Raw genomic sequence first — 25,436 nt, 5'->3', positions numbered from 1 at the left:
AGTTTTGCGCAGATTTATAAACTTCTCTCATTTTACTCACAGTCGAGTCGTGATCGATGCTCGAGTTAATTCTCTTTTGTCCGGCAACTGAGGCGCGAGTGGTCAGAAAATTCCCGTTTTCACCTACCCCCTGTCCCCGCCCACGTCCCTGTACTTGGTTGACATTATTTGAGCAATTTGAACTCAAAGTGACACATGTCGATATCTAAGACGTAAAAACGCGTAAATGACAATCCGCCGCTCGTTACGTTGAAACGCCACTGCGAAGAGGCGGGGCTTATCACTATAAAGAGGCGGGGCTTATCACGATGAAGAGGCGGGGCTTATCACGATGAAGAGGCGGGGCTTATCACGATGAAGAGGCGGGGCTTATCACAATGGCTTATCAGTTTTGCCGTTCTGAATGGATCTGTTTCTATTATTACGCTGTTTTAAATCAATGTTGTAACATAATAGCAAAATATCTCTCGTTTAAAGTCATTTTGAACAATAAAACAACTGTGTCTGAATAAATGCAAGATTGTTATAGGGCTGCACAATTTGGGAAAGAATTAAATTACGTTTTTCTCTTTTTTTGCAAAAATATTCTTTGCAAAGGACTTTCCGTTGTATAACATATAAGACGCAACTTTTTTCATAGTCGCAACTTCTACTCCAGAGCGACTTATATGTGATATTATTTGTTATCTTCACATGACAACCACAAGAGTGCGCTCTAGGCTCTAAGCGAGGCAGAAGAAGAATCTGCACTTCCTCTTCCTCTGGAGTTTGTGGAGTTGTTTAGAAGTGACACAGAGGAAGAAGAATTCAATGGATTTAGTGATTTGGGGTAAAACTGATGCTTTGGTAAACTTGTTAGCATGTTCTTTATGCTATAGTTATCTGAATAACTGTTCATATGTTACGTTAACATACCAGACACTTACCACAGTTCTGTCTGTGCCTCATGTAGCTGAAGGTGTTAGCGTTAGCATACGTCATGTAGCTGAAGGTGTTAGCGTTAGCATACGTACACCTATTCACCATGTTCTCTCATCTGTTATTATTTTAAACTGCATTTCAAGATGAAATGTCTGTTCTTGTCTTGGATTTTATCAAATAAATATCCACACAAAAAGGCGACTTATATATGTTTTTTTCTTCTCTGTTATGCATTTTTTGGCTGGAGCGACTTATACGGTAATGTCAGCCTTTGTGATCGGACATTACAGTTTCAGAATTGAGGTCACGAGGTCATGAGGTCACAAGGTCACGAGGTCAGGAGGTCGCGAGGTGGTCAGGACGTACCACAAATCTGGGCAGGCCGGTACCGCCCGCGTTCCCCACGAAGATCCCGGAGCTGGGTTCAAACGTGAGCGGCTGATCGCTCCTGAGGAAGTCCACACGGTGATGCTCCTCACAGTCCATGTAGAGACGCACCTGCAGCACAAACACACGCTGTTGTCATGACGACGATGAATGAGCTGACGAGCTGCAGGTTCATCATGCGATCCATGACCCGGTCTCAGTGCAAAACTGTATTTATTGAAAGAGCTACCAAATATCAGGATTAAACTAATAAAATAAAATAAATAAAATAAATAAAATAAATAAAATAAATAAAATAAATAAAATAAATAAAATAAATAAAATAAATAAAATAAATAAAATAAATAAATAGGGTTACAGAAAAATGCAGGCGACTAATGTATTGAATGTATTGACAGGCAAAAAGTATGACAAAAACAGGGCAAAATTAGACACAACAAATAATAAATTAAGCACAAAATAACCATATTGTGGGATGTAATCAAAATTAGTCACGTATTTAGACTTTAAATTTAATAAATAGAATAACATTAGATTGTTCATGATTTGTTTCAGAATGGCCTTGAGCTTAATCAGAAATACAATCATTATTTTGTGTTGTATATTGTCTATTTTTCCTAAAACGCTTGATTAAAATGAGCCCAAACTGAAGCTGTTTCTGAACCTTTTGGTGGTACAAACAAAGCTTCGGGGTTTGGGGCCCCGGCTCTGACCTGGGGCCCCGGCTCTGACCTGCGCTCCCTGCACGGTGATGGTGAAGCGGGCCCAGCGTCCCGTCATGTCGCCCATCTTAAAGGAGGCGGCCTCCTGCGTGGCCCCCGAGCTGGCGTCAGTGTAGTACAGCACCACCCTTTGAGAACCGTCCTCCACCTCCGACAGAGCCACGCCCAGCTGCACGATCTGGAGAGAGAGGGAGAGACTTGAGAAGATGCACCGAGCCACTGTTTTATCACTGTTTTAATCAAGGTTTTGAGTGCTATTTTAGCTCTTTGTGGAAATGTGTGTATTTCTAACTCTGTTTTGTGTTTGTCTTGAACTTGGGAGAGTGCAATATTGGCCAAATGTAAAGTAAATCCAAAATAAATTTGTTAAAACAGGTCTTTAAACGTATTATTGAGTGATTTCAATAAAACAGCTTCGGTCCGGAAGTAGACTTGTTCTGGTCCCAGTTTAGTCCTGGTTTAGCCCTGGTTTAGTCCTGGTTTAGTCCCGGTTTTGTCCTGGTTTAGTCTCGGTTTAGTCCTGGTGTAGTCATGGTGTAGTCAGATCTTACTTTCTGGTACGTCAGATCTTACTTTCTGGTACATCAGATCTTACTTTCTGGTACATCAGATCTTACTTTCTGGTACGTCAGATCTTACTTTCTGGTACGTCAGATCTTACTTTCTGGTACATCAGATCTTACTTTCTGCTACGTCAGATCTTACTTTCTGCTACGTCAGATCTTACTTTCTGCTACGTCAGATCTTACTTTCTGGTACGTCAGATCTTACTTTCTGCTACGTCAGATCTTACTTTCTGGTACGTCAGATCTTACTTTCTGGTACGTCAGATCTTACTTTCTGGTACATCAGATCTTACTTTCTGGTACATCAGATCTTACTTTCTGGTACATCAGATCTTACTTTCTGGTACATCAGATCTTACTTTCTGCTACGTCAGATCTTACTTTCTGGTACGTCAGATCTTACTTTCTGGTACGTCAGATCTTACTTTCTGGTACATCAGATCTTACTTTCTGCTACGTCAGATCTTACTTTCTGCTACGTCAGATCTTACTTGACTTTCTGCTACGTCAGATCTTACTTTCTGGTACATCAGATCTTACTTTCTGGTACATCAGATCTTACTTTCTGGTACATCAGATCTTACTTTCTGCTACGTCAGATCTTACTTTCTGGTACGTCAGATCTTACTTTCTGGTACATCAGATCTTACTTTCTGGTACGTCAGATCTTACTTTCTGCTACGTCAGATCTTACTTTCTGGTACATCAGATCTTACTTTCTGCTACGTCAGATCTTACTTTCTGGTACATCAGATCTTACTTTCTGCTACGTCAGATCTTACTTTCTGCTACGTCAGATCTTACTTTCTGGTACGTCAGATCTTACTTTCTGCTACGTCAGATCTTACTTTCTGGTACATCAGATCTTACTTTCTGCTACGTCAGATCTTACTTTCTGCTACGTCAGATCTTACTTTCTGGTACGTCAGATCTTACTTTCTGGTACGTCAGATCTTACTTTCTGGTACGTCAGATCTTACTTTCTGCTACGTCAGATCTTACTTTCTGGTACGTCAGATCTTACTTTCTGGTGCGTCAGATCTTACTTTCTGCTACGTCAGATCTTACTTTCTGGTACGTCAGATCTTACTTTCTGGTACGTCAGATCTTACTTTCTGGTACGTCAGATCTTACTTTCTGGTGCGTCAGATCTTACTTTCTGCTACGTCAGATCTTACTTTCTGGTACGTCAGATCTTACTTTCTGGTGCGTCAGATCTTACTTTCTGCTACGTCACATCTTACCTTCTGCTACGTCACATCTTACCTTCTGGTACGTCACATCTTACCTTCTGGTAGGCGTTGGTGATGGCGAACAGCACGCCTCCGCTCCGGGTCGTTGGTTTGGCCGTGACGGTGATGGCGAAGTCGTAGTGGAACGGATCCGGGATGAAGGATTTGGTGAGTCGCCCCACGTTGGCCCCGGGGCCGAAGCTGTAGGCGGGATATCCCTCGAAACCGGTCACGAAGGACACGGCGGGGGGCAACGGGACCCCAATGAGCTCCGTGAGGTCCTGGTGCCGAGACGAGGCCGGGTCTGTGGAGGAAGACGACGTGTCAGACCAGAGACAAGAGACAAGAGACCAGAGACAAGACCAGAGACCAGAGACCAGACCAGAGACCAGAGACCAGAGACCAGAGACCAGAGACCAGACCAGAGACCAGAGACCAGGGACCAGAGACCAGAGACCAGAGACCAGAGACCAGAGACCAGAGACCAGAGACCAGAGACCAGACCAGAGACCAGAGACAAGACCAGAGACCAGAGACAAGAGACAAGAGACCAGAGACCAGAGACCAGAGACCAGAGACCAGAGACCAGAGACAAGACCAGAGACCAGAGACCAGACCAGAGACCAGAGACCAGAGACAAGAGACAAGAGACCAGAGACCAGACCAGAGACCAGAGACCAGAGACCAGAGACCAGAGACCAGAGACCAGAGACCAGAGACAAGAGACAAGAGACCAGAGACCAGAGACAAGACCAGAGACCAGAGACCAGAGACAAGACCAGAGACCAGAGACAAAAGACCAGAGACCAGAGACCAGAGACCAGAGACCAGAGACAAGAGACAAGACCAGAGACCAGAGACAAGAGACCAGACCAGAGACCAGAGACCAGAGACCAGAGACCAGAGACCAGACCAGAGACCAGAGACCAGAGACCAGAGACCAGAGACAAGAGACAAGACCAGAGACCAGAGACAAGAGACCAGAGACCAGAGACCAGAGACAAGAGACCAGAGACAAGAGACAAGAGACAAGAGACAAGAGACAAGAGATCAGACCAGAGACCAGAGACCAGAGACAAGAGACCAGAGACAAGAGACCAGAGACCAGAGACCAGAGACAAGACCAGAGACCAGAGACCAGAGACAAGACCAGAGACCAGAGACCAAAGACCAGAGACCAGAGACCAGAGACAAGAGACAAGACCAGAGACCAGAGACAAGAGACCAGACCAGAGACCAGAGACCAGAGACCAGAGACCAAAGACCAGAGACCAGAGACAAGAGACAAGACCAGAGACCAGAGACAAGAGACAAGACCAGAGACCAGAGACAAGAGACAAGACCAGAGACCAGAGACAAGAGACCAGACCAGAGACCAGAGACCAGAGACCAGAGACCAGAGACCAGAGACCAGAGACCAGACCAGAGACCAGAGACCAGAGACCAGAGACCAGACCAGAGACAAGAGACAAGACCAGAGACCAGAGACAAGAGACCAGAGACCAGAGACCAGAGACAAGAGACAAGAGACAAGAGACAAGAGATCAGACCAGAGACCAGAGACCAGAGACCAGAGACAAGAGACCAGAGACAAGAGACCAGAGACCAGAGACCAGAGACCAGAGACAAGAGACCAGAGACAAGAGACCAGAGACAAGAGACTAGAGACCAGAGACAAGAGACAAGAGACCAGAGACCAGAGACCAGAGACAAGAGACAAGACCAGAGACCAGAGACCAGAGACCAGAGACCAGAGACCAGAGACCAGAGACAAGAGACCAGAGACCAGAGACCAGAGACCAGAGACAAGAGACAAGATACCAGAGACCAGAGACCAGAGACCAGAGACAAGACCAGAGACCAGAGACCAAAGACCAGAGACCAGAGACCAGAGACCAGAGACAAGAGACCAGAGACAAGAGACAAGAGACAAGAGACAAGAGACAAGAGACAAGAGACCAGACCAGAGACCAGAGACCAGAGACAAGAGACCAGTGACAAGAGACCAGAGACAAGAGACCAGAGACCAGAGACAAGAGACCAGAGACCAGAGACCAGACCAGAGACCAGAGACCAGAGACCAGAGACCAGAGACCAGAGACCAGAGACCAGAGACAAGACCAGAGACAAGACCAGAGACCAGAGACCAGACCAGAGACCAGAGACCAGAGACCAGAGACCAGAGACCAGAGACCAGAGACAAGACCAGAGACAAGACCAGAGACCAGAGACCAGACCAGAGACCAGAGACCAGAGACAAGAGACAAGAGACAAGAGACCAGAGACAAGACCAGAGACCAGAGACCAGAGACCAGAGACCAGAGACAAGAGACAAGAGACAAGACCAGAGACCAGAGACAAGAGACAAGAGACAAGATACCAGAGACCAGAGACCAGAGACCAGAGACCAGACCAGAGACCAGAGACCAGACCAGAGACCAGAGACCAGAGACCAGAGACAAGAGACAAGAGACAAGACCAGAGACCAGAGACAAGACCAGAGACCAGAGACAAGAGACAAGATACCAGAGACCAGAGACCAGAGACCAGAGACCAGACCAGAGACCAGAGACCAGACCAGAGACCAGAGACCAGAGACCAGAGACAAGAGACAAGAGACAAGACCAGAGACAAGAGACAAGAGACAAGACCAGAGACAAGAGACAAGAGACAAGAGACCAGACCAGAGACCAGAGACCAGAGACAAGAGACCAGTGACAAGAGACCAGAGACAAGAGACCAGAGACCAGAGACAAGAGACCAGAGACCAGAGACCAGACCAGAGACCAGAGACCAGAGACCAGAGACCAGAGACAAGACCAGAGACCAGAGACCAGAGACCAGACCAGAGACCAGAGACCAGAGACCAGAGACAAGAGACCAGAGACAAGACCAGAGACCAGAGACCAGAGACCAGAGACCAGAGACAAGAGACAAGAGACCAGACCAGAGACCAGAGACCAGAGACCAGAGACAAGAGACCAGAGACCAGAGACCAGAGACAAGAGACAAGAGACCAGAGACCAGAGACAAGAGACCAGAGACCAGAGACCAGAGACAAGAGACAAGAGACCAGAGACCAGAGACCAGAGACCAGAGACCAGAGACCAGAGACCAGACCAGAGACCAGAGACCAGAGACCAGAGACAAGAGACCAGAGACCAGAGACAAGAGACCAGAGACCAGAGACAAGAGACAAGAGACCAGAGACCAGAGACCAGACCAGAGACCAGAGACCAGAGACCAGAGACCAGAGACCAGAGACAAGAGACAAGAGACAAGAGACAAGACCAGAGACAAGAGACAAGAGACCAGAGACCAGAGACCAGAGACAAGAGACAAGACCAGAGACCAGAGACAAGAGACCAGACCAGAGACCAGAGACCAGAGACCAGAGACAAGACCAGAGACCAGAGACCAAAGACCAGAGACCAGAGACCAGAGACAAGAGACAAGACCAGAGACAAGAGACAAGAGACAAGAGACAAGTGACCAGACCAGAGACCAGAGACCAGAGACAAGAGACCAGTGACAAGAGACCAGAGACAAGAGACCAGAGACAAGAGACCAGAGACCAGAGACAAGAGACCAGAGACCAGAGACCAGACCAGAGACCAGAGACCAGAGACCAGAGACCAGAGACAAGACCAGAGACCAGAGACCAGAGACCAGAGACCAGAGACAAGAGACAAGAGACAAGAGACCAGAGACAAGACCAGAGACCAGAGACCAGAGACCAGAGACCAGAGACCAGAGACAAGAGACAAGAGACAAGACCAGAGACCAGAGACCAGAGACCAGAGACCAGAGACCAGAGACCAGAGACCAGAGACCAGAGACCAGAGACCAGACCAGAGACCAGAGACCAGAGACCAGACCAGAGACCAGAGACCAGAGACCAGAGACAAGAGACAAGAGACAAGACCAGAGACCAGAGACAAGAGACAAGATACCAGAGACCAGAGACCAGAGACCAGAGACCAGACCAGAGACCAGAGACCAGAGACCAGACCAGAGACCAGAGACCAGAGACCAGAGACCAGAGACAAGAGACAAGAGACAAGACCAGAGACAAGAGACAAGAGACAAGACCAGAGACAAGAGACAAGAGACAAGAGACCAGACCAGAGACCAGAGACAAGAGACCAGTGACAAGAGACCAGAGACAAGAGACCAGAGACCAGAGACAAGAGACCAGAGACCAGAGACCAGACCAGAGACCAGAGACCAGAGACCAGAGACCAGAGACAAGACCAGAGACCAGAGACCAGAGACCAGAGACCAGAGACAAGACCAGAGACAAGAGACAAGAGACAAGAGACCAGAGACCAGAGACCAGAGACAAGAGACCAGAGACCAGAGACAAGAGACCAGAGACAAGAGACCAGAGACCAGAGACAAGAGACCAGAGACCAGAGACAAGAGACAAGAGACCAGACCAGAGACCAGAGACCAGAGACCAGAGACCAGAGACCAGAGACCAGAGACCAGAGACCAGACCAGAGACCAGAGACCAGAGACCAGAGACAAGAGACAAGAGACCAGAGACCAGAGACAAGAGACCAGAGACCAGAGACAAGAGACAAGAGACCAGAGACCAGACCAGAGACCAGAGACCAGAGACCAGAGACCAGAGACCAGAGACCAGAGACAAGAGACAAGAGACAAGAGACCAGAGACCAGAGACAAGAGACCAGAGACCAGAGACAAGAGACAAGAGACAAGAGACAAGACCAGAGACAAGAGACAAGAGACCAGAGACCAGAGACAAGAGACAAGACCAGAGACCAGAGACAAGAGACCAGACCAGAGACCAGAGACCAGAGACCAGAGACAAGAGACAAGAGACCAGAGACCAGAGACCAGAGACCAGAGACCAGAGACCAGAGACAAGAGACAAGACCAGAGACCAGAGACAAGAGACCAGACCAGAGACCAGAGACCAGAGACCAGAGACCAGAGACAAGAGACCAGAGACCAGAGACCAGAGACAAGAGACAAGAGACAAGACCAGAGACAAGAGACAAGAGACAAGAGACAAGAGACCAGAGACAAGACCAGAGACCAGAGACCAGACCAGAGACCAGAGACCAGAGACCAGAGACCAGAGACAAGAGACAAGAGACCAGAGACAAGACCAGAGACCAGAGACCAGAGACCAGAGACCAGAGACAAGAGACAAGAGACCAGAGACAAGACCAGAGACCAGACCAGAGACCAGAGACCAGAGACCAGAGACAAGAGACAAGAGACAAGACCAGAGACAAGAGACAAGAGACAAGAGACAAGAGACCAGAGACAAGACCAGAGACCAGAGACCAGACCAGAGACCAGAGACCAGAGACCAGAGACCAGAGACAAGAGACAAGAGACCAGAGACAAGACCAGAGACCAGAGACCAGAGACCAGAGACCAGAGACAAGAGACAAGAGACCAGAGACAAGACCAGAGACCAGACCAGAGACCAGAGACCAGAGACCAGAGACAAGAGACAAGAGACCAGAGACCAGAGACAAGACCAGAGACCAGAGACCAGAGACCAGAGGCCAGAGACAAGAGACAAGACCAGAGACCAGAGACCAGAGACCAGAGACAAGAGACAAGAGACAAGAGACAAGAGACAAGAGACAAGACCAGAGACCAGAGACAAGAGACCAGACCAGAGACCAGAGACCAGAGACAAGAGACCAGAGACCAGAGACAAGAGACAAGACCAGAGACCAGAGACCAGACCAGAGACCAGAGACAAGAGACCAGAGACCAGAGACCAGAGACAAGAGACCAGAGACCAGAGACCAGACCAGAGACCAGAGACCAGAGACCAGAGACAAGAGACAAGAGACAAGAGACCAGACCAGAGACCAGAGACCAGAGACCAGAGACAAGACCAGAGACCAGAGACAAGAGACAAGAGACCAGACCAGAGACCAGAGACCAGAGACCAGAGACAAGAGACAAGACCAGAGACAAGAGACAAGAGACCAGAGACAAGACCAGAGACCAGACCAGAGACCAGAGACCAGAGACCAGAGACAAGAGACCAGAGACAAGAGACCAGAGACCAGAGACAAGAGACAAGAGACCAGAGACCAGAGACCAGAGACCAGAGACCAGACCAGAGACCAGAGACCAGAGACCAGAGACCAGAGACCAGAGACAAGACCAGAGACCAGAGACCAGACCAGAGACCAGAGACCAGAGACCAGAGACCAGAGACAAGAGACAAGAGACAAGAGACCAGAGACAAGAGACAAGAGACAAGAGACCAGAGACAAGAGACAAGAGACAAGACCAGAGACAAGAGACAAGAGACCAGAGACCAGAGACAAGAGACAAGAGACAAGAGACAAGACCAGAGACCAGAGACAAGAGACCAGACCAGAGACCAGAGACCAGAGACAAGAGACCAGAGACCAGAGACCAGAGACAAGAGACCAGAGACCAGAGACCAGAGACCAGAGACCAGAGACCAGAGACCAGAGACCAGAGACCAGAGACCAGAGACAAGAGACCAGAGACCAGAGACCAGAGACCAGAGACAAGAGACAAGAGACCAGACCAGAGACCAGAGACCAGAGACCAGAGACAAGAGACAAGACCAGAGACCAGAGACAAGAGACAAGAGACCAGACCAGAGACCAGAGACCAGAGACCAGAGACAAGAGACAAGACCAGAGACAAGAGACAAGAGACAAGAGACCAGAGACAAGACCAGAGACCAGAGACCAGACCAGAGACCAGAGACCAGAGACCAGAGACCAGAGACCAGAGACCAGAGACAAGAGACAAGAGACCAGAGACAAGACCAGAGACCAGAGACCAGAGACCAGAGACCAGAGACAAGAGACAAGACCAGAGACCAGAGACCAGAGACCAGAGACAAGAGACAAGAGACAAGACCAGAGACCAGAGACAAGAGACCAGACCAGAGACCAGAGACCAGAGACCAGAGACAAGAGACAAGACCAGAGACAAGAGACAAGAGACCAGACCAGAGACCAGAGACCAGAGACCAGAGACCAGAGACAAGAGACCAGAGACAAGAGACAAGAGACCAGAGACCAGAGACCAGAGACCAGAGACCAGAGACCAGAGACAAGACCAGAGACCAGAGACCAGAGACCAGAGACAAGAGACCAGAGACCAGAGACCAGAGACCAGAGACCAGAGACAAGAGACCAGACCAGAGACCAGAGACCAGAGACAAGAGACCAGAGACCAGAGACAAGAGACCAGAGACCAGAGACCAGAGACCAGAGACAAGAGACAAGACCAGAGACCAGAGACCAGAGACAAGAGACCAGAGACAAGAGACAAGACCAGAGACCAGAGACCAGAGACCAGAGACCAGAGACAAGAGACAAGACCAGAGACAAGAGACAAGAGACCAGACCAGAGACCAGAGACCAGAGACAAGAGACCAGAGACAAGAGACAAGAGACCAGAGACCAGAGACCAGAGACCAGAGACCAGAGACCAGAGACAAGACCAGAGACCAGAGACCAGAGACCAGAGACAAGAGACAAGAGACCAGAGACCAGAGACCAGAGACAAGAGACCAGACCAGAGACCAGAGACCAGAGACAAGAGACAAGAGACCAGAGACAAGAGACCAGAGACCAGAGACAAGAGACAAGAGACCAGAGTCTTGAAGGTATCTTTACTTTACATCGAAGTATGTTTCTTTTTTGTCCCTTACACTTTTAAACTGGACTGAAAAGTACAGAAATAACTGAAGGTTTATTTTCAAGTACGTTTCTGGTGACTTCTTTCCTGTGGGTTTTCTCAGTCTCATGAGCAAACACAAATATAGAAATAATAATAAAGAAATTAACTGCTTCTTCTGATGACCAAAAATCCCATTTGACCATAATGTTTGTAAAATCTGTGCAAAAGTGCGAGTATTTTCTTTTTGCCACAACAACCAGACCAGCTGAAGGGTTTGACAGTCGACGGCGTGCAGCGTGAAATGGACTTAGTTTGTTGGTCTCTTGTTGGTTCACAGGGTTCAGGACTTGGCTCCATGAACACAAATAGAGTGAGTGTAAAAGCTCTCTGTCCACTGAGAGCGGTCAGAGCCTCAGACCTGCTCGAATCCTTGTGCTAAATTAACCCTGGAAAACTGGGCCATCCAAACGTGACGTTTTTTCACTGCAGTTCATTTGTTTTGGTGGATCTCACTCACTTCAGACACTGCAGCACAATCCAACACAACCAGGGACTCAACATGATGTGAATTTAGGACATTTTATACTCAGCAGAAATAGCCATAAAACACTGCAAAAGGTTTGACAAAATGTTCTTTTTTTTGGGACGTTTTTACAATTAATATGTTGTGAATTCAGGATATTTAATACAACAGCCATAAAACACAAGTTTGACACAATTTTCTTTTTATCTTTTTTTAATTCATTTTTTTTTTTTTTTTTAAGTTTTTAAAATTAAAATAAACAGAACAAAACAGAACATGACCTGACCAGAGAGAGAGAGAGAGAAAAAAGACGGAAATCATAAACAGTAGCTATCCAACACAAAGTAAAAGGAAATTAAGGCGTTTATCATCATCAAACGTCCCATTTAGCCACTGTCCACAAATTTGTCCCATTTAAAATTAAGTCAGAACGTAACTTTTTCTAATTTGTGAATGTCCAGGTTTGACACAATTTTCACGTGAGAAACATATTTTTCCAACAGTTTAGACTTTAAATCAACCAAATTAAGCCATTCTCATTTTTATTTTTTGTGACATTAGAGGAGTTTGGTTGCTAGGTAACACTTATGGAATTTCTTACTATTAAGTTTAGCTTTACAATCAGGAAGTAAAATAATAAACCGGGGGGAAAAAATTCCGATTTTTTTTGTAATATCTTCAATATAATAATCTTAAAGTCCATATAAATGTTCTATTGTTTTTCTAATTATAGCTTAGTTTGGTTGGATAGAACCTGTGGTCAATATTTATCACTGTTTTACCTCCATTAAGTTGCAGTTTGTGAAGACATTTTGAAAAATAATAGTTAAACATTACAAGAAGTACGGCTGACTCTGAATCCCTCTGTGATTCTGACACACTTTTCTCACAGTTTAAACCATCAATCAACAAAATAAAGGTGTTTTATGGTATTATTGCGTGTCAGATCATAACTGTTGTGTAATTTATATGTATTTTGGCTCGTGTTTACAGTCTGGTTGCTAGGTAACAGTTGTGGAATTACCTCTACCTATGTCACATCTGCTGCTCATGTACAACCAGGAAGTACAATTATAAACTTTACAAAAATGCTCAAACTCAAGACAAATAGGCTAAATATCTAGTCAAATCTGAAATATAATTGTGTTCACTGCGTTTGAGTGAAATCATTTTAACAACAACAACAACAACAACAACAACAACAACAACAACAACAACAACAACAGTATCTTTCATTTTTCTTTATGCTTTTTTTTAACTAAGCAGGAGCCAATCAGATGTCACTTTTCTGCTGGAATCTACACATTACCACACGATCATTTCACTGTAGGAGGAAAAGTGGCCTCTATAAGTTCATTTTCCACAATGATTCTCTGTCATATTAAGGCCCACAATGCACTTTTCCTCCCCGCACAGCCGCATAGGAGCAGTTTGGACACATGTGTCACAGGTTTTAGTGAAGTCTCTGGGCAGCGTATGGAAGGCATTAAACGGCACTAAAAGAACTGTGCAGCGCCGTGTCAGAATTACTGTCTGTTTATACGTTTGTTTTGTTTAAGCCATTGGACAATTACTGCGGAAAAGAGGAAAAGGTGGTGGGGAAATGAAGAGAAACGTGTTGTATTGGTAATAAATTAACAGTTAACGTTTCTAAAAAAAAAACATATTCATCGTTGTTTTTCTTCTTTCTTTACGAGATACGAGCACTTTAGCTCGTACAACCCGTCGAGTGAAGCCGTATTGAACTATATTAACGTTTATTTCATTGTATTTATGTTATTTCTCTGCTCTCGACACCGGCATTATGTAAAAGAGCAGGTTCAGTGGTAACGGAGAAGCACACTAGATCAAAACTCTCCACTGAAAGTCAGTTTGCCTTTAGCTCAGAGGTTTAGTTTTACATGCTAATTATTATCTAAGCTAAAATATCGAAAGGTTTACACACTGCAAAATGACTTTGAGGCTTTGACCTAAACCTGGCGACGGGTTTGTACCAGCAGACGCGCTCCGGATTATTCATAACTTTTTGCGGGCTAACGCTAACGGATATAGGGAAAACAAACCTGTCTTTCAATTCATACTACTGGACTTGAGGGCTAATGCTAACGGCTAAATGGAGAACACACATCGCCGCGTGAGCATCGAGACGACAGAGATGCTGCGTCTGCTGATGATTCATGGACTGAAAAACAGCGCTGGACGCCTCGCGGTGTTTTCTGAGGTTTGGAGGGAGACGACCTCGCACACAGGATCAATTAAAGCGTTAATGAAGATAAATACAACGCTGGTGTGTTTTTGAAGAGAGCGCAATGTGAACCTGAATGTGCTGTATGTCATCAAAGTATTGGGAACTATCGATTGCTCATTACTTGCTTATTAGTACTTATTCAGCCCTTATTCATGTTTTATCCTGCATAACCTTATTCTGCTGCTAATTAGACATTTACAAACATTTTTTACTGCTTATTAGTGTCATATTGAGACATTTCTGATCATGAATTATCATTCTAATTGGCATTGTATAATATAAGTGTTTTTTAAGAGCGAGTAGTAGTTTTGAATTATTAATGGTTAATAAATATTGCTTATTGTTCTGTAACTAACAGTGTCCAACTAACATCTAATTAATAATAATAATAATAATAATAATAATAATAATAACTTTTATTTATATAGCGCTTTTCAGTGACCCAAAGACGCTGAACATATATAAAAAAGGGGGAGTATTTACAGACAGGGGGGACAACACGTACAATACACATTAATATACAGATAAAATGAACAAGACAGAAGAAGTAGAGAGAAAAAGATGGGGATGTAACAGGGGGTAGAAGAGTAGGCAATGGGGTAGAGGAGGCTAGGGGTAGGGAAGGTCATAAGCTTGGGTGAAGAGGTATGTTTTGAGGCGGGATTTGAATGTTGTGAGTGAGGGAGAGTGGCGGACAGGTTGGGGGAGGGAGTTCCAGAGTCGGGGTGCTGTTCGGGAGAATGCTCTGTCGCCAAAAGTTTTGAGTCGGGATGTTGGTGCAGTCAGGGTGAGAGAGGAGGAGGATCGGAGAGCTCGGGTGGGGCGGTGGGGGATGAGGAGGTCAGACAGGTAGGGGGGGGCAAGGTGGTGAAGAGCTTTGAAGGTGAGGAGGAGTATTTTAAAGTTTATGCGCTGCTTGATGGGGAGCCAGTGGAGAGAGCGGAGAACGGGAGTGATGTGATCACGGGACCGGGTGTGGGTGAGGAGGCGGGCAGCGGAGTTTTGGACCATTTGGAGTCTGTGGAGGGAATGGGTAAAGGTGCCATAACATGCTTTTTTTCACGTTTCGTAGTCTATCCTAAGTGTATAATTGATAATAATAAGGGTTGTGCAACACCCTTAACATAATAGTTAAGAAATATCACCCAGACCTTGGACCCCCTCACCAACCCGGAAATGCAGACGGCTTGGTTTGATATTCGCCCCCACCCTTGTGAAGAGCGATCTGGCTCCCCCGCCCCCGTAGTCTCCTGCCGCGCGACTGAGTGAGAAACGATAGAACTTCAGATCAACACTACAGCGTGCGCAGAACAGATATATATATATATATATATATATATATATATATATTAGATCTATATATCTATATATATAAAAGTCTTATGTCCATCGCGCTCTTATTTCCTGGTTTTTCGGTATCGGATAGAACTTCTCTCCGTTTATTTTCCCGGTTGCTGTATCAAGTGCCTCATAAACCTTCACCATTGTGATAATAGTAAAGAGTGCGATATCATTAATGAAGTTTTGGGCCTCTTTGAACCGTGTTTCCTCGTAAATCGAAGCAGAAAAACTCCGGGGCTTGTATGAGGAGACGAGCCTGCAGCAGCGCGGAGCCGGGGGGAAGGGGGCGGGAGGCGGCAGGCGGGAGGGGGAGGTGGGTGGAGAGGGGGGGAGGGTGAGGGGGGATGATGCCGCGTGCCTGTGGTTATGACGCGGTCTTGCCCCACCGCCCGTCAATTTGGAGATTGGAGGAAAGGAGATAGTCTGTAATATAGCTAAACACTGCGGGAATCAATCAAAAAAACACTCTGGCCAAATATATGAAGCACAAATAGCAATGTAAGAAGGTTAAAAGCTCTGAAAAGTCGATTTTGCATGTTATGGGACCTTTAAGTAATTCAGCTCTGATTATCTTGCTCATTCTAAAGTGATGTTTTGATCACAAGTAATGAATCAAATGTGGTTTCCTGAACAAGTTGTGGCTTTGAACATATCTAATGTTGAAAATTGTCCATCGTAATTTAGAACTTGGAATTGAGAAAATTGTCTCACATTTGTCTCTTTTACTGTCGTTGACATTCATCCAAATCCTCTGAAGCCGCAATATTCCAATTACTGTGAAGACTGCATACTTGATGTCATAGTACTTAAGTGCTTTGTTGCCATTGTTTAGCTCCCAAACATTTTATTACAAAGTGACCGAGAGCAATCCCCGAAACCAATTCCCAATTCTTGTAAGAATCTGACCCAGTTCCTGCACATTCTGGACACGTCTTGTTTCATATCGATTCCCCTCAAACTCGGGCCAGACTCGCCTTGGCCGCGGCTCCGCTCCGTCACTCGCCTTCGCCCCGAAACCGCTGACGTCGCTCCAGATGTGCGGAACGTGGAACGCAGCTGCACGCGTCGCCATGGAAACGCGCCGGCAGATCTCTAAATACAGTTTGTCATGTCTTCAGCCCACGACTCATCGCCGCGGCCTCTTCACGGTCACAGCTGCTTTTACGGCGGGATGAACCTGTCTGTCAGCGCCGCACTTCCAGGACACCAGAGGGCGCAATTATGAGTCATCGGGGGCTTTTATGAGCTTATGATGTTTGGCTCTTTTTCACTGGTTTAGTTTAGTTCAATGCTGATCCATCTATTGTATTTTACCCTTGTGCATATCAATATTTAAGTGCTTATGTATTTATTATATCATTATTTACTTTGTTTTAACTTTAGGTCAAACGTTTCTGCTGATTCCGAGTACCTTTTGATTGGCCATTTCATGTTTTAGTTGAGCTTTAATTATGTAGGCTGTAGTAAATACACATCAGTCAGGCCTTCCCTCGTCTGGATTTGGTGTTAGCGCGCAATCTACGGGCAAATGCTCCTGGAAATTATCGTGGGAATACCTAAAGTCAGCTACGTCGTAATGAACGTGATTTATGGACTTAAAACGGCTCAGACTTCCAGATTTCGACCTTTGACGTCACAATCCAGGTACAACTGAAACTGAGCGTTGCCTGCGGCTCACAGCGAGACCACCTCGTCGACCTCGTCGACCTCGTCGACCTCATAAATGCATATTCATTGTAATGGTGTGATACACTTGGCAAAGCTTGTTTTAAAAAGTGCTTTACAAATAAATCGGTGTAATCCCTCATTCGTCCAGGCGTGTTCCATAGTAGAAAAAGCTTCAGTTGTAGTCATCTGGACTCAGTTTGAAAAAATAGACGTTTCGACTCTCATCCAAGAGTCATTGTCAATAACAGAATTTAGGTCGAGAACTCCGATATTAATACTGTTCTGTGGTAAGACCCGCCCATTGGGAGGAGCCTTCCTGAAGTAGAAAGAGTTGTATGTTTCAACAGAAACTCCCCCCTTGTATCTACCGAGCTAGCCTATTCAGAATCTTAATGGGCTATTAGAATCCTCTTTGTCTTTGTGAGACCCTGGCTCAACCACCCTGAGTACCTGATTAGCATCTGAATGTCCTCTACCTTTCCAGGGGTTCAGTAACCCATTATAAATAACAGGAAGATTAAACCTTAGCCCTCCATTTCTGTTTAAAGAAGGTCTTTCTTTTTTAACAAAAATAGCTTCCTTAACTCCTCTTTCAAACCATCTTTTCTCCCTGCTTAAAACCTTCACATCACCGTCTTCAAACGAGTGATTAGAGGCTTCAAGGTGGAGATGCACGGCGCTCTGTGGTCCTGAACTTGTATTTCTTCTGTGCTGATAAAGCCTCTTGTGTAGAGGCTGTTTCGTCTCACCTATGTAACGTTCTTTACAACTTTCTTCACTGCATTGGATCGAATAAACTACATTGCTCTGTTTTTGAGTCGGCAACTTGTCCTTTGGGTGAACCAGTTTTTGTCTTAAAGTGTTTCCTGGTTTAAAATAAACAGGGACTTCGTGCTGTCTAAAAATTCTCTGCAGTTTTTCCGAGAGGCCAGACACATAAGGGATAGAAACACCCTTCCTTCTCTGTTCAGTTTCCCTTTTCTCCTGCTTCTTGGTTCTCTTCACTCTGTTGAGAGCCCAAGCGGGGTAACCACAGGCTGAGAGGGCATTACGGACATGTTTTTCCTCTTTCTTCTTGCCCTCTGAGCTGGTGGGCACACCTTGAGCTCTGTGTTGTAAGGTTCTGATCACCCCCAGCTTGTGCTGTAGTGGGTGGTTGGAACCAAAGAGCAGATACTGGTCCGTGTGTGTAGGTTTCCTATATACTTCTATTTGGAGTTTCCCGTCCTCTCCTCTGATCGTGGAACAATCTAGAAAGGCCAAGCGATTCTCCTTAGCGTCTTCTCTTGTAAACCTGATATGTGGGTCCACAGCATTGATGTGATCAGAGAAGGTTTCCAGCTCTTGTTTCTTGATTGTTACAAACGTATCATCGACATAGCGGAGCCACAGTTTTGGGGCTATGCCTGAGAATGAGGACAGTGCCTTCTTCTCAAAGTGCTCCATGTACAGGTTGGCCACTATGGGAGAGACGGGCGAGCCCATGGCACAGCCATGAATCTGTCTGTAAAATTGTCCCCGGAATTGAAAGTAAGTGGTGTTCAGACAGATGTCCAACAGTTTACATATGTGTTCAGGTGTCAGTTTGGTCCTTTCCTGTAGGGTGGTGTCTTCCTGCAGTCTGATCCTCACCGCTGCTACAGCATCAGAGGTCGGGATGCAGGTGAACAGGGACACAACATCATATGAAACCATGAGGTCATCTGGGTCCAGTTGGAGATGTTTCACTTTATCCACAAAGTTGTGCGTGTTTTCCGCATGATGTTCCAAATTCCCCACAAGCGGAGCCAATATAGTTGTTAAATGCTTGGCCACATTGTAAGTGATGGAATCTGTGCTGCACACTATGGGTCTGAGTGGAACCTCCTTTTTGTGTATTTTTGGAAGGCCATAAATGCAAGGCATGGCTTCACCAGGATACAGTCTGTAATACATGTACATATACATATTTGAAGGAGGTGGTTTGGCACTCTTCAGGGTCGCTGTGACACGTAACCTCAGGTCTGCAGCCTCCGATTCAGTCATTTTGTTCTTCCTAATTGAAGAGTGCCAAACCACCTCCTTCAAATATCACATCTGAAGAGAGAATAGCACTTTCAGCACTGGAAAAAGATCATAGCATCAACATCCTCCCAGCAGACAAGGGACGTTGCACTGTGATGCTCAACGCAGCTGATTACGAAGCCAAAGTCCACACCCTCCTCGAGGACACGACCACATACGAGCGCTTGAAAAGAGATCCGACCAGTGGCTACAAGAAGAAAGTGATAGACTGTTTACAAAGGCTGGAAAAAGAGGAAGCGATAGACCGGCCTCTGTATTACAGACTGTATCCTGGTGAAGCCATGCCCTGCATTTATGGCCTCCCAAAAATACACAAAAAGGATGTTCCACTCAGACCCATAGTGTGCAGCACAGATTCCATCACTTACAACGTGTCCAAGCATTTAACAACTATATTGGCTCCGCTTGTGGGGAATTCGGAACATCATGTGGAAAACACGCACAACTTTGTTTATAAAGTGAAACATCTCCAACTGGACCCAGATGACCTCATGGTTTCATATGATGTTGTGTCCCTGTTCACCTGCATCCCGACCTCTGATGCAGTAGCAGCGGTGAGGATCAGACTGCAGGAAGACACCACCCTACAGGAAAGGACCAAACTGACACCTGAACACATATGTAAACTGTTGGACATCTGTCTGAACACCACCTACTTTCAATTCCGGGGACAATTTTACAGACAGATTCATGGCTGTGCCATGGGCTCGCCCGTCTCTCCCATAGTGGCCAACCTGTACATGGAGCACTTTGAGAAGAAGGCACTGTCCTCATTCTCAGGCATAGCTCCAAAACTGTGGCTTCGCTATGTCGATGATACGTTTGTAACAATCAAGAAACAAGAGCTGGAAACCTTCTCTGATCACATCAATGCTGTGGACCCACATATCAGGTTTACAAGAGAAGACGCTAAGGAGAATCGCTTGGCCTTTCTTGATTGTTCCACGATCAGAGGAGAGGACGGGAAACTCCAAATAGAAGTATATAGGAAACCTACACACACGGACCAGTATCTGCTCTTTGGTTCCAACCACCCACTACAGCACAAGCTGGGGGTGATCAGAACCTTACAACACAGAGCTCAAGGTGTGCCCACCAGCTCAGAGGGCAAGAAGAAAGAGGAAAAACATGTCCGTAATGCCCTCTCAGCCTGTGGTTACCCCGCTTGGGCTCTCAACAGAGTGAAGAGAACCAAGAAGCAGGAGAAAAGGGAAACTGAACAGAGAAGGAAGGGTGTCTCTATCCCTTATGTGTCTGGCCTCTCGGAAAAACTGCAGAGAATTTTTAGACAACACGAAGTCCCTGTTTATTTTAAACCAGGAAACACTTTAAGACAAAAACTGGTTCACCCAAAGGACAAGTTGCCGACTCAAAAACAGAGCAATGTAGTTTATTCGATCCAATGCAGTGAAGAAAGTTGTAAAGAACGTTACATAGGTGAGACGAAACAGCCTCTACACAAGAGGCTTTATCAGCACAGAAGAAATACTAGTTCAGGACCTCAGAGTGCCGTGCATCTCCACCTTGAAGCCTCTAATCACTCGTTTGAAGACGGTGATGTGAAGGTTTTAAGCAGGGAGAAAAGATGGTTTGAAAGAGGAGTCAAGGAAGCTATTTTTGTTAAAAAAGAAAGACCTTCTTTAAACAGAAATGGAGGGCTAAGGTTTAATCTTCCTGTTATTTATAATGGGTTACTGAACCCCTGGAAAGGTAGAGGACATTCAGATGCTAATCAGGTACTCAGGGTGGTTGAGCCAGGGTCTCACAAAGACAAAGAGGTTTCTAATAGCCCATTAAGATTCTGAATAGGCTAGCTCGGTAGATACAAGGGGGGAGTTTCTGTTGAAACAAACAACTCTTTCTACTTCCGGAAGGCTCCTCCCAATGGGCGGGTCTTACCACAGAACAGTATTAATATCGGAGTTCTCGACCTAAATTCTGTTATTGACAATGACTCTTGGATGAGAGTCGAAACGTCTATTTTTTCAAACTGAGTCCAGATGACTACAACTGAAGCTTTTTCTACTTTACAAATAAAGATGATTATTTTCTGTGTTGACCTTCAGTCGTCCAGGAAGGTTCAAGAACATTTTATTGGACAAATATGTATTTGAATTATATTTTGAGTTATGAGATCTCGCATAGCCACAAATGCCATTAAAGTTGTGTTTAATTCCAACTTCTTTTATACAAACTGTTCCATAACTTTGATCCTTCTTGTGTTAAACTAAATCAGCCCTAATTTCTGAACATAAAAAAACTTTTACTGCCAGAAGAGGGAAGTACCTGAATGAGCAAGCCCAAATGAGGCTAAGAACAATAGCTACCACCTCAAAGTCGAATGCAAGTTAATACAAAGTAAATGTAACGTTCCCAGCGGTCGTCAGCCGTGAGGACGCTCTGACTAATGCGGGTGGAAGCGTAAACGTCTGCAGCGCTCCAGGTTTGTTCATGAAACACCTGCGCTGACAATCAGACCACAAACCACAAAGTCCGAGCGCGTAGGAGGAGCACCCAAGGGAGACTGAGCGTGTCTCAGTGTTTACTCTAATCACTGCAAGGTGTTTTCAGATCTCAGGGGGAGAAGCGCCGGTAACTCCCTTTCATGGGAAGAGGAGTTGTCTGCTTGGAACTCTCTGCAACGGTGTCATTGGAGAGCGCGTCGTCGTGGTTACGGCCTGACGCGGCAACAGATGTAACGCGTAGACGGTGATGCAAGACGTAACGACGGGTTCAAGACAGGACGGACGTCTCGAACGCGGATGAACAGGCAACAATATTAGATCGTGGGCTGGCTCAGAGTGAGATTCATAACGATATTTCTACATTCAGGGAACTACTACAACTACAACTACTAGAACTACTACAACTACTACAACTACTACTACAACTACTACTACAACTACAACTACTAGAACTACTACAACTACAACTACTAGAACTACTACAACTACTACAACTACTACAACTACTACTACAACTACTACTACTACTACTACTACAACTAGAACTACTAGAACTACTACAACTACTACAACTACTACTACAACTACTACTACTACTACAACTACAACTACTAGAACTACTACAACTACTACAACTACTACTACAACTACAACTACTAGAACTACTACAACTACTACAACTACTACTACAACTACTACTACTACAACTACAACTACTAGAACTACTACAACTACTACTACAACTACTACTACAACTACAACTACTAGAACTACTACAACTACTAGAACTACTACAACTACTACAACTACTACTACAACTACAACTACTAGACCTACTACAACTACTAGAACTACTACAACTACTACAACTACTACTACAACTACTACTACTGCTACAACTACTAGAACTACTAGAACTAATAGAACTACTACAACTACTACTACAACTACTACTACTAGAACTACTAGAACTACTACAACTACTAGAACTACTACAACTACTACAACTACTACTACAACTACTACTACTACTACTACAACTACTACTACTAGAACTACTAGAACTACTAGAACTACTACAACTACTACAACTACTACAACTACTAGAACTACTAGAACTACTACAACTACTACTACAACTACTACTACTGCTACAACTACTACAACTACTACAACTACTACTACTACAACTACTACTACAACTGCTACAACTACTACAACTACTACAACTACTAGAACTACTAGAACTACTAGAACTACTAGAACTACTACAACTACTACTACTACTGCTACAACTACTACAACTACTAGAACTACTACAACTACTACAACTACAACTACTAGAACTACTAGAACTACTACAACTACTACAACTACTACAACTGCTACTAAACAACTACAATAACACAACGTTTAATACGATTTTGTGCTTCTTATACGTAATTTCCCGAGCTGTACGTGTCTTGTTCTTACCTCAAACTAACTTACTCACTTTTGAATTACTTTTACTTTTGGAATTCAGAAATCAGAGTACCGTAGTTTCCGCACTATAAGGCGCACTTAAAAGCCTTTAATTTTCTCAAAAAACGACAGTGCGCCTTATAATCCTTATATACCTTATATACGGATTAATTCTGGTTGTGCTTTATTGACCTCGAAGTGATTTTGTGTGGTACACGTTTTGTTTCGCTTAATGCGCCTCATATATGAAAAATGATCAAAAATAGACCATTCATTGACAGTGCGCATTATAGTCCGGTGCGCCTTATAGTGCGGAAAATACGGTAGTTCTACAAAGTAATCTGACCAGCACTACTCGGTACAGTATGTACTTTAAAAACGCTGATGAGCTCCAGGGAGCGGCCGCTTGGCGCTCTGGAGGCGGAGAATGTGCAGTACTGAAACACACACAAATGAAACACACACAAATGAAACACACACAAATGAAACACGCACAAATGAAACACGCACAAATGAAACACACACAAATGAAACACGCACAAATGAAACACGCACAAATGAAACACGCACAAATGAAACACGCACAAATGAAACACACACAAATGAAACACGCACAAATGAAACACGCACAAATGAAACGCACACAAATGAAACGCACACAAATGAAACACGCACAAATGAAACACGCACAAATGAAACACGCACAAATGAAACACGCACAAATGAAACACGCACAAATGAAACACGCACAAATGAAACACACACAAATGAAACACACACAAATGAAACACGCACAAATGAAACGCACACAAATGAAAGGCAAGGCAAGGCAAGGCAAGGCAAGTTTATTTGTAGAGCACATTTCATACACAAGGCAATTCAAAGTGCTTCACAGCAGGAAAAATGCATTCAAATCACAAATAAATTACAGAAACAGAACTACAATAAAATTAACTAAATTAAAAATTATCAATCCAACTGATTTTCTAAACTAATAAAATCACAAACAAAAGAGAAGAGTGCAAAGAAAAAATCCTTTCAGTCATATGCGCAGCTAAACAAAACTGTTTTTAGCTTAGATTTGAACATTGTCAGAGTAGAAGCCTGTCTCACATCTTCAGGAAGACTGTTCCAGATTTTAGCTGCATAAAACTGAAACGCAGATTCCCCATGTTTTGTCCTGACTCTGGGCACCAGCAGGAGGCCGGTCCCTGAGGTCCTCAGAGTCCGAGATGGTTCATATGGCACTAACATATCCAAGATGTACTTTGGTGCTAGGCCATGGAGAGACTTGTACACAAGCAGAGCTGCTTTAAAGTCTATTCTCTGAGCCACAGGAGCCAGTGCAGAGACCTGAGAACAGGACTAATGTGATCATACTTCCTGGTTCTAGTCAGGACCCGAGCAGCAGCGTTCTGGATGTACTGCAGCTGTTTTACAACTCGTTTGGAGAGGCCAGTGAGCAGGCCGTTACAGTAGTCTAATCTACTGGAGACAAACGCATGGATAAGTCTCTCTAAATCTGGTTTTGACACTATATTTTTGATTTTGGCAATGTTTTTTAGATGGTAAAAAGCTGCTGATGTTATTGATTTGACGTGGCTATTAAAGTTCAAGTCTGAGTCCATTATTACCCCCAGATTTCTAATTTGGTTTGTAGGTTTTAGAGCGAGACTCTGGAGGTGACCGCTAACACTTTCTCTTTGTTTCTGTGGGCCAAAAACGATTATTTCAGTCTTGTCTGAGTTCAGCTGGAGAAAGTTGTTTTGCATCCACAAACTGATCTGTTGGATGCAGTGACAGAGTGAATCTACTGGTCCATAGTCACCTGCCGATAGTGAAACATAGATCTGAGTGTCGTCTGCATAATTGTGATAGGACACATTTTCACTGCGTATCAACTGACCCAACGGCAGCATGTAGAGGTTGAACAGAAGGGGACCCAGGACTGACCCTTGGGGCACTCCACAGGTCAGGGTCATGTGGTCTGAGACACAGCTACCAATTTCAACAAAGTACTTCCTGTCTTCCAGATAGGACCTTAACCAGTTTAGGGCAGTGCCAGTGATGCCCACCCAGTCCTCTAGTCTCTGTAAGAGGATCCCATGATCGACAGTGTCAAAAGCAGCACTCAGATCTAACAGAATTAAGACTGAGGCTTTGCCCGTGT

General features: G+C 45.0%; 1 protein-coding gene across 1 annotated transcript in view; it reads right to left on the bottom strand.

The window, feature by feature from the left end:
* LOC140364937 (uncharacterized) overlaps window positions 1-25,436 on the bottom strand; it is a 143,803-nt gene that overhangs the window by 40,046 nt on the left and 78,321 nt on the right. The window contains exons 5-7 of the mRNA XM_072451316.1: window positions 3,885-4,132; window positions 2,041-2,208; window positions 1,288-1,419 (exon numbers count right to left, since the gene is read on the bottom strand). Coding sequence (XP_072307417.1) covers window positions 1,288-1,419; window positions 2,041-2,208; window positions 3,885-4,132 — 548 coding nt within the window. The remainder of the gene's footprint in view (window positions 1-1,287; window positions 1,420-2,040; window positions 2,209-3,884; window positions 4,133-25,436) is intronic.

This window comes from Eucyclogobius newberryi, unplaced genomic scaffold (assembly GCF_026437365.1).
Source record: "Eucyclogobius newberryi isolate DKJ021-1_F unplaced genomic scaffold, fEucNew1.0.hap1 SCAF_18, whole genome shotgun sequence".
NCBI lineage: Eukaryota > Metazoa > Chordata > Actinopteri > Gobiiformes > Gobiidae > Eucyclogobius > Eucyclogobius newberryi.
Note: the sequence above shows the minus strand (reverse complement) of the source record. Positions and strands in the feature narration are given on the sequence as shown.